Here is a 9,941-nt window from a genome sequence, read left to right as displayed (position 1 = left end):
GTCAGCAGCCACCCCCACCTCAGCCCGCCAAGCCCCAGCAAGTCATCCAGCACCATCCCTCCCCTCGGCACCACAAGTCGGACCCCTACTCGACTGGTAAGCGGAGTCTGGTGAAGTCTGGTGAGGGCAGGTCTGTGCTCCGCGCTGACGTGGGCACAGAGCCACACCCCAGGGACCTGGGGGGGGTGGGGGGGCTGCACCCAGGGATCGCTGCCTTGTTGGACATTTGTCTGCCTTGCTGACCAAGATGGCCAAGGGCAAGACCCCCCCCCCCCCAGCTCATGTACAACAGGTGCTGTGGAGCCTCACAGTGCACCGAAATCCTGCCAGGAAGGGAAGCATGACCCGGGAGGGGGTTCCTGGTGACCCCCCAGGGCTAGTGGCCAGGGGATGCAGCACGAGGATCCCCCCACCCCTGATATTTGTGACCAGGCAGTTTTTTCTTTTAGCACCTTGAGACCCCCCCCTCCAACAGTGTGAAGACCTTATTGGGGAGCACTGGGGTTAAAGGGGAGTGGCAGCCCCCAGTACACCCCAGAGCCAAGCCCAGGGGCAGCAAGGGCAGGGCCAGCCCCTCCGCCTTGGACGCATGTGAAGGCAGAACACCGCTGTGATTGAGCGGATCCTTGAGGGACCCAGTCACAGCACCCAGGCCTTAGGGGGGGAGGGTACCCGGTCACAGCACCCAGGCCTTGGCCGGGGAGGGTACCCAGTCAGCACCCAGGCCTTGGCCGGGGAGGGTACCCGGTCAGCACCCAGGCCTTGGCCGGGGAGGGTACCCGGTCAGCACCCAGGCCTTGGGGGGGGAGGGTACCCGGTCAGCACCCAGGCCTTGGGGGGGAGGGTACCCGGTCACAGCACCCAGGCCTTGGCCGGGGAGGGTACCCGGTCAGCACCCAGGCCTTGGCCGGGGAGGGTACCCGGTCACAGCACCCAGGCCTTGGGGGGGGAGGGTACCCGGTCAGCACCCAGGCCTTGGCCGGGGAGGGTACCCGGTCACAGCACCCAGGCCTTGGCTGGGGAGGGTACCCGGTCACAGCACCCAGGCCTTGGGGGGGGAGGGTACCCGGTCAGCACCCAGGCCTTGGGGGGGGAGGGTACCCGGTCAGCACCCAGGCCTTGGGGGGGGGTACCCGGTCACAGCACCCAGGCCTTAGCCGGGGAGGGTACCCGGTCACAGCACCCAGGCCTTGGCCGGGGAGGGTACCCGGTCACAGCACCCAGGCCTTGGCCAGGGAGGGTACCCGGTCACAGCACCCAGGCCTTGGGGGGGGAGGGTACCCGGTCACAGCACCCAGGCCTTGGCTGGGGGAGTGGGTACCAAGTTCTGGCCCCCAAATTGAGTAGCAAAGCGGGGCTGCGACTCTTCCCGCGCCCAGTGCGGACTGCCAGGTGCCGAGTGGGTTCCCACACGCCCTGCGCCAAGAACAGCTGCGCCTCCCCCCCCCCCGGGCCGGCCGCGCAGCTGTGCCGGCTCACCCCGATCATGCGAGCATCCCTGTGGAGGATGGGGCGGGGACACCAGGGCCAGGGCTGCCTGGAGCCGAAGGCAGAGTGTGCGAAGGATGGGGGGAGCCGGGCGCCGGGGGCTCACGCCTGTCATTCCAGTCACTCAGAAGGCTGAGGTCTGAGGATCTCGCTCGGTTCAAAGCCAGCCAGACAGGACAGTCCAAGAGACTCTGACCTCCACTCAGAAAACCAGAAGTGCTGTGGCTCAAGTGATAGAGTGCTTGCCTTGAGCTGAAGAGCTGAGGGACAGCACCCAGACCCAGAGTTCAAGCCCCAGGACCAACCAAAAAAAAAAAAAAAATGAAGGATGGGGGACTGAAACCCCACTGGCGGCTTCAGCCGAAGCCCCACTGACGCCCAGCAGCCCCAGAGCCCTGGGCCGGGGGTGTGGTTCTGTGAGCAGCCTCTTGCCAGCCCCGGGCCTCCTGCCCTCTGTCCTGCATCAGGGTTGGTCTCGGGTCGTGGGTGGGCTGTGGGCCATGGCCCCAGGCCCTGTGCTCCCCGTTCCCCACGGGCAGGGGCACAGCCCAGGCGTCTGCCCGGGCATGCAGCCCAAGGGAGGACCCCGACCCCGGCCACCCCGGGAGCCAGGCCTTCCTCGGAACCGTCTAGAGATGTAGGTGCCTGCCTCCGCCCCAAAGCATGAGACGAGGCGTGTGGATTTCAAAGCTGGCCAAGTGTAAGGTCACGCGGGGCCGTGGTGCCCGGCCTGCCCCTCCACTGGGGAGGAGAACCACCCTGGCCATGGCCAGCTCTCGTCCAGCCTATCCCTTCGTCGCTCACAGGTGGGGGTCGGAAGGCCCGGCCGTGACCAGACGCCCTCCTTGCCCCCTGCCCTAGGTCACCTCCGCGAAGCCCCCTCCCCGTTGATGATACATTCCCCCCAGATGCCGCCGTTCCAGAGCCTCACCCATCAGTCTCCCCCCCAGCAAAGCGTCCAGCCCAAGAAGCAGGTGAGGGGCGGGGCCGGGGAGGGGGCGGGGCAGCCGGAAGCCCGGCGCCTCACCAGCCCGGCTGCCCTGTGTCACAGGAGCTGCGCCCGCCCTCGGTGGTGCAGCCGCAGCCCCTGGTGGTGGTGAAGGAGGAGAAGACCCACTCGCCCATCATCCGCAACGAGCCCTTCAGCCCCACGCTGCGGCCAGAGCCCCCCAAGCACCCCGAGAACATCAAGGCTCCAGTCCACCTGCCCCAGCGTGAGTGCCCACGCCATGGGGGGTGGGGAGGCAGGGTGGAGCATGAGGCCCAAGGCCCTCAGAGTGCCGTGTGCCCAGGCCCATGGGCTCTTTGTCTTCCAGGGCCTGAGATGAAGCCTGTGGAGGTCGGGCGGCCTGTGATCCGTCCCCCTGAGCAGTCGGCACCGCCGCCCGGGGCGCCTGACAAGGACAAACCCAAGCAGGAGCCCAAGACTCCAGTGGCACCCAAAAAGGTACCAGCCTTTGCCACAAGGGTCCCCTGCCGTGCACCTCCCACGGGACAGGCCCCTCACCCCACCCCACCCCACCCCTGCCCGCCTCTGCTCCGCAGGACCTGAAGATCAAGAACATGGGCTCCTGGGCCAGCCTGGTCCAGAAACATCCGACTGCCCCGTCCTCCACCGCCAAGTCCTCCAGCGAGAGCTTCGAGCAGTTCCGCCGCGTGGCCCGCGAGAAGGAGGAGCGCGAGAAGGCGCTGAAGGCCCAGGCCGAGCACGCCGAGAAGGAGAAGGAGCGGCTTCGGCAGGAGCGCATGAGGTGCGGGGTCCGGGCAGGGCGTGGGCTGGGGAGGGGACCCCAGAAGGACCAGGCTGACTGGGGGTCCTGCGGTGCCCAGGAACCGAGAGGACGAGGAGGCGCTGGAGCAGGCGCGGCGCGTGCACGAGGAGGCGCGGCGGCGCCAGGAGCAGCAGCAGCAGCAGCGTCAGGAGCAGCAGCAGCAGCAGCAGCAGCAGGCTGCTGTGGCCGCGGCCGCCGCCCCCCAGGGCCAGAGCTCGCAGCCCCAGTCCATGCTGGATCAGCAGCGGGAGCTGGCCAGGAAGCGGGAGCAGGAGCGGCGGCGGCGGGAGGCGGTGAGCCAGGGGTCCCGGCACCCGCACCCAAGGTGGGAGGTGGACAGGCCCGCCCGGCCTTCGGGGGGGCCCCTGTGGCTCCCCGGGGAAGGGGCCAGCTCTCCCCTCACCGCCATCTTCTTCCTTCCCCCTCCCCCAGATGGAAGCTACGATTGACATGAATTTCCAGAGCGATCTCTTGTCCATATTTGAAGAGAACCTCTTCTGAGAGCCCTTGGTGACTGTGACTTTTCTGGGAAACGTGGACTCTCCATAGTGTTAGGGGCGCGGAGGAAGCGGGGCCTGGCCCCATGCATGCTGTGCCCGGGGCAGGCCTGGCGGGAGCGCAGGAGCGCGGAGCCCGCCTGCCTTACAGCCAGCCGGAGGACATGAGCCCCGCGCCGCGGGCGCCCGCGTGCCGGCCAGACCCACGCCCCGCGCGCCCCCATCCGGCACCGGGGGAGAGGCCCTTCTCTCCGCCAAATGTCTACACAGTATACACAGACATCGTCGCTGCCACCCTGACTGGTTTCCTGTCCGTGAGAACGTGGCGTCCGTGGCGCCCTGCCCGCCGGGAGTCCTGGCCCACCACGCAGCATGGCCGCCTGTCCCCCAGGAGGCTCGGCCGGGCCCCAGCGGGCTGCCGGGCGGGCCTGGCACCGGCCACCCCCTGCTGGCACTGACTTTGCCTTGAACAGACGCCCTCCCCTCCCCCCACAAGCCTTTAATCGAGAGCCGCTCTCTGTAAGTGTTCGCTTGTGCAAAAGGGAATCGTGCCGTGGAGGTGTGTGTGTGTCCGTGGCCGCACGTGCGGGCCTCGCTCACCAACCAAAGTCAGTTCTTCCCACCTGTGTTTCTGGGTTTTTTGTTTTTTTGGGTTTTTTTGTTTGTTTGTTTGTTTTTGGTTTCTGGTTCTTTTGTTTTTTTTTCTATATATATTTTTGTTGTTGCTGAAATCTATTTTATTTTTAATTATCTCCTCTCCAGACACGATGGCACCGCTTCCCTCGGAAATTGTGTGCTGGTGTCCGTGGGCAGCGGCCCGCCCCGCCGCGCCACGGCCGTGTGTGACCGTGGCTGTACTGTGTAGTGAACATAGCTGGCATATCTTTGTTTGAAGTTTGTTGGTGACTCCACCAAACTGGTGTAAAAAAAAGAAAAAAAAAAGAAAAAAAAGAAAACACAAAAAAAGCAAAACATATACAAAAAAACCCTCCTGCCTATATTTTATTCAGTTTCAAACTTTTATTAGTCTATTTTTAATTAATTATAAAATCAGAAAGCTGCGATCTCTCGTCCTCCCTCCCCCCCATTTGTTGGCTTCGTTTTTAATGTCCAATCTTTTTTTACCAAGAAAGGAAGGAAAGGGGTCTGGGGACGAGGCGGGGCTGGGGAGACCACCGCGGGAGGCAGAGCCCCCCCCCGCCCGGCGCCCCGGGTCTGACAGGCCAGCCATTCTTTCCCTACCTTTTTTTTTTTCTTTTTTGTTTTTAATTTTATAATCAAAGCCCTTGGTGAGGTAGTGCGTGCCATGAGAACCCGCTCTACACCGCGACGCTGGTGCCTCGCTCGGTGTCGGCCAAACTCGGGAGTCACTGACTGGTTTGACTTGGATACGGTGAACATGCGTCTGTACTGATCATGGAATAAACACGTCTCTCTTTTTTAATTGCTGGCGTCTCCCTGACATTTCTTTGTGAACCAACTGTTGCCTAGGCCAGGCCCCAGGGCCCCGGGGTGGCCCCTCCCCACCCCCCGCCTTCCGAGAACTTCCCACAGCCACCATAGAACCCCAAAACCACTCTCCATGGCCCGCCCTGCCTTTTCCTGCACAGGAGCCCTTCCGGCACACAGCTGTGGGGACAGCACATGGCGCCCGCTCTTCCTGTGGGTCAGCCCTGCGCTCCCCCGGCCTCACCCTCCCACATCCTCCGCCACGCCGCTGCCCCATCCCGCCTTGCACCTCAGCTCAGGGTTCGTCTAACCAGGCACACTTAGGTGTGTACACATTCCCCTCCCACAGGATCCTCCCCTGCCCGCACCTGTCCATAAAGGAACCCACGGGGACAGACGCGAGTATGTAGCATGCAGAGACATGCATTGAACTTTCTGGAACTGTGTATTAGCCCACATCTCCCTTTTTCGGGAGGCAGCGGGGCCACAAGTATCTCAGCCAGGGGAGAATGAAGGCACCCGGCAGCCCACCGTGCGTACTTCACCTCCGCTGAGTTAGGACATCCTCGTGCTTTCTTCTTTCTCATCCCACCTTCCTGGTTTTGCTCCTGTTGTTGAAAGACGTCACTGAGACACGGTTTTGTCTGAGCCTTCCTGCTCAAGGCTTAGCATTCTGCTATAGCCTCTCCACACCTGCCTTGCTGGGGTTTCCTCAGACAGGGCTGTAATTAGAACTGGGATCGATTTCATTTCTCCGGCCATGTTCAAGTTGCTCCCACAGTACTAGAAACCTTAGTCCTATATGAGAGAAGCTTGCTGTACTGTACGCACAGGTTGCTTGGCTAATAATTTTATCAGTGAATCTGAGACTTGTATTTCAACACTTTAGACATTTGTAGAAGGAAATTCAGACTTTTCACTTATATACTAAAGTTTTTTTTTTTTTTTGGTGCGGTTCTCGTTGCAAAAATAAACATTTGTACTGAATTATACAAGTTCCTCTCCTGTGGCGACTTGCTGTGTTTGAGAAGGTGGAGTTGAGGGAGTCGGGAACAGGGTACACATGTGCTGGAAAGAGTGATTCTCACACACCCACCGTCCATGCAGACAGACCGGAGGACTGAGGAGAGACCCTGGCAACATCAGATTGTGAATGAACTGAGTTACAGGGTGTATAACAAAACCTAACCTGTGTGCAGTGCACTCCTGTAATGCCAGCCAGCACTTGGGAGGCAGAGGCAGGAGGGGGGCAGGTTTCAGGCGAGCATGGAGTACATACCAAGACACTGTCTCAGGAACAGATAGGGGATGGTGGCATCTCACACCTGTAATACTAGTACTCAGCAGACTGACATCTGAGGCTTGTGGTCCAAGTCCAGGCTGGGCAGAAATGCCTGGTGAGACTGTAATCACCATCAAAAGCTGCAAGTGGAACTGTGTGGCTCAATTAGAATGCCAGGAAAAGTGTGAGGCCTGGGTTCAAGCCCCCGTACTGGCACAATAGAAAACATTATAAATTATCCATGCCTCCACCCCTAAAAAGGGCTTAATCTCTACTTGTTTTTTTCTTTTGGTCAGTCATAAGGCTTGAACTCTGAGCCTGGGCGCTGTCCCTCAGCTCTTCAGCTCAAGGCTAGCGCTCTACCACTTGAGCCACAGCGCCACTTCTGGTTTTCTGGTGGTTCATTGGAGATAAGAGCCTGACAGACTTTCCTACACGGGCTGGCTTTGAATTGTGATCCTCAGCCTCCTGAGTAGCTAGGATTAGGCATGAGCCTCCGGCACCTGGCTTCAATCTCCACTCTTATGTCCAATTAAGCACAAAAGAGAGAGAGAAATGAAGCTGTGGCTTAAGTGATAGAACACTAGCCTCCAGCAAAAAAAGTATAAGGACAGTGCCAAGCCTCAGGACCTGCACACACGCACGCGCGCACGCATGCGCACACACACACACTGGGTGAATCTAGGAAGAGAGAACAAAAGTACAAAATAACAGTGTAAACTGACTCAAATACATTGTTTACCCGTGGCAGAATGGCTTTAATAAACCATGGGCTTAATTAATTATGGTCTCTGCAACAGGATAATGTTTACTAGCCTGTTGAGTAAGTCTTGTGTAAGAGCGGGGAGATGATAACAGATGAGTATTTTAAGTTAGAGACAACCAATAGTGACCCAACCCGGAGTCAGCCTCGGAGCAGCGATGTAAGCAGTTCAACAGGTAATGCCCCAAGTTGGTAAATGTTAAACAGTTGCACAGTTGAGCCCAAACTGGTGCCTCGCGCCTATAATCCTGACTACTCAGGAAGCCGAGCTTAGAGGATCGAGGTTCAAAGCCAGGCCAGCAAATCCCAGAGACTTATCTCTGATTCCAGCAACAATCTGGTTCAGTAGAGCAGTAGAGGGCCAGCCATAGCAGAGAGAGCTGAGTGGGAAAGGAGGCCCTAAATTCAAGCAACAGTTAGAAAAGGAAAGGCTGGCACCGGTGGCTCGCGCCTGTAATCCTAAACTATCCAGGAGGCTGAGTTCTAAGGATCACGGTTCGAAGCCAGCCTGGGCAGGAAAGTCCGGGAGACTCTAACCTCCAATAAACCTAAGAGAGAGAAGGGCAGGAGGGAGGGAGGGAGGGACAGGCAGAGCCGGAGCCGGAGCCGGAGCGAGCACTTCGGGCAGAGCTAGCTGGGGGTGCCGCGCGGCGCCCCGACGGCGCAGGGCCGGCGCACGCGCGGCTCGGGATGGATGACCTCGGGGTCGTGGGCCCGACGCCAGGCTGCTTTCACATCGCCCTAATGACAGGTGTCTCCAAAATGGTCTGCAGGCAGCATTGCGAAACAGGAAGAGGAGCGCTCCTGGCAGGGCCCGGGCTCTTGACTCGGTGCCCCGTCATGCCCGGCTCTGCCCTGCTGCCTCTTCCCGGCCGCAGCCCCGTGACTCAGTCCCGTCCGTCCTGCTCCAGATCCCCAGTCCGGCCTCCCGCCCCGTGGGCGGCGGCCACCTGCCCATCACTTCCGGACCGGACCAGTCGCTGGGACATCAGTATCCGCCGCTGTCCAATCACATCCCAGGAGGGGCGGGCTGACGGGCCCAGCGAGCCAATGGGAGGACTGCGCGGGGCTGAGGGCGGGGTGAGCCTTCCCTTGAAACCAGGACTGAGGTAAAGGCGCTCGCTGCTGGGTCTCAGGAAACCAGCCGGGAAGGGAGGGTCGAGGGTGGGCTGGCACTCCCAAACCAAGCCGGATTGCTGCGTCTGAGCGCGCCTTCCTCCAAACTCCTGGCCTTAGCTTCCGGGAACGCCACATTAGGACATGGCACCGCCTCCCTCATCTCATTGGTCGACCTCCAGGCCCACGCCCCAATGCAAGACCCCCCTCACACACACCCTAGGCTCCGCCCACTGGTCTGTCCACCCGAGTAAGCCACGCCCACAACTCCTACAAAGCTTCCAAGCTAAGTGGGCGTCACTTTACATACATGCACGCAGGCCACACCCACCCTGCATATGCCCCGCCTCCCATCCAAAGCCCCACCCACTTCTCCCAGACGAGGCTCCGCCCTTTCTCCGGTTTACCTGGGTGGGCCACGCCCTAAGGCCGAGCGGCGCCCTACCAGCTCGCGGACCACACCCACCCCGCAGTGCCACGCCCCCGTCCCCGGCTCCGCCCACTTCCCTGTCCGCTCCCTGCCTGAACTGTCTGCCTTCTTGTTTCCCAAATATTAATTGAGATTACGTGGCTACATGAATTTCACAACGCTGCGGCATATACTTAGCTGAAGTCACAAACAACCGAGTCTTCACAATGACAGTCGGCTTCGTCTTACTCTACACTGCCTTTCATGAATCGGGGTCGCGAACATCTCTTTCCTGTTCTTAGTGCCAGCGGTTCCCGCTCTCATTCCCGCCCGCCCATCACCGCCCTTCATTCAGTTCCTTGGCTCGTTTTCTTCGACGTCCAGGGCAGCTGAGGGTTCCCCTCTGCTTTCCACCCGCTTTCCACGGATGCCGTCTCTGCTCCACCTTCCCTCGTGGGCACGGGTGTACACCGTCTATGAGTAAAGACACAGTCATCTAAAATGATGCGGCCAACTAGGAAAGAGGCGTTTCCTGATCTGTGGGCTTCTTTTCAGTGTGCACATTGTTTTTGTTTTGGGGTCGTGGGGCTTGAACTCTGGGCCTGGGCGCTGTCCCTCAGCTCTTCAGCTCAAGGCGAGTGCTCTACCACTTGAGCCACAGCACCACTTCCGGTTTTCTGGTGGTTCATTGGAGATCAGAGTCTCACGGACTTTCCTGCCCGGGCTGGCTTTGAACCGCGATCCTCAGATCTCAGCCTCCTGAGTAGCTGGGATGACAGGTGTGAGCCTCGGGCGCCCGGCTGTGCACATTGTTTTATAGACCAACGAAGAGGTGCTTGGGTATTGCAGTTTGGTGCTTCTGTTTTTCGTCGGTCTTGGGGCTTGAATTCAGGACCTGAACGCTGCCCCAAGACTGGTGCTCTACCACTTTGGGCCACAGCTCAACTTCCAGCTTTATTCATGGGACCTAAGAGTCTCCCGGACTGTTCCTGCCGGGGGTTGGCTTTGAACCGCGATCCTCAGATCTCAGCCTTCCCGAGTAGCTGGGATGGCATCAGGCGCCGGGCAACGTCTTCCTCGGGAGACACCTGCGGGACAGCCGCCTCCCTTCGGGGCTCGGGTGCCGGCCCCGCCCCGCGGCCCCGCCCTCCGGGCCACGCCCTCC

General features: G+C 60.2%; 2 protein-coding genes across 2 annotated transcripts in view; both read left to right on the top strand.

Annotated features, from left to right (window-relative positions):
* Brd4 (bromodomain containing 4) overlaps positions 1 to 4,729 on the top strand; it is a 29,058-nt gene extending 24,329 nt beyond the window's left edge. Inside the window, exons 13-19 of the mRNA XM_013028280.1 lie at positions 9 to 96; positions 2,350 to 2,462; positions 2,540 to 2,702; positions 2,805 to 2,935; positions 3,034 to 3,239; positions 3,319 to 3,553; positions 3,693 to 4,729. Coding sequence (XP_012883734.1) covers positions 9 to 96; positions 2,350 to 2,462; positions 2,540 to 2,702; positions 2,805 to 2,935; positions 3,034 to 3,239; positions 3,319 to 3,553; positions 3,693 to 3,761 — 1,005 coding nt within the window. The 3' untranslated portion in view covers positions 3,762 to 4,729. The remainder of the gene's footprint in view (positions 1 to 8; positions 97 to 2,349; positions 2,463 to 2,539; positions 2,703 to 2,804; positions 2,936 to 3,033; positions 3,240 to 3,318; positions 3,554 to 3,692) is intronic.
* Positions 3,844 to 9,941, top strand: part of Ephx3 (epoxide hydrolase 3) — a 10,234-nt gene continuing 4,136 nt past the window's right edge. The window contains exons 1-2 of the mRNA XM_013028279.1: positions 3,844 to 4,071; positions 8,025 to 8,242. Of these exons, the coding sequence (XP_012883733.1) occupies positions 3,844 to 4,071; positions 8,025 to 8,242 (446 nt within the window). The remainder of the gene's footprint in view (positions 4,072 to 8,024; positions 8,243 to 9,941) is intronic.

Source organism: Dipodomys ordii, unplaced genomic scaffold (genome assembly GCF_000151885.1).
Source record: "Dipodomys ordii isolate 6190 unplaced genomic scaffold, Dord_2.0 Scaffold108, whole genome shotgun sequence".
Lineage (NCBI taxonomy): Eukaryota > Metazoa > Chordata > Mammalia > Rodentia > Heteromyidae > Dipodomys > Dipodomys ordii.
The sequence above is the reverse complement of the archived record's forward strand: the minus strand, read 5'-3'. Positions and strand labels throughout refer to the sequence as shown.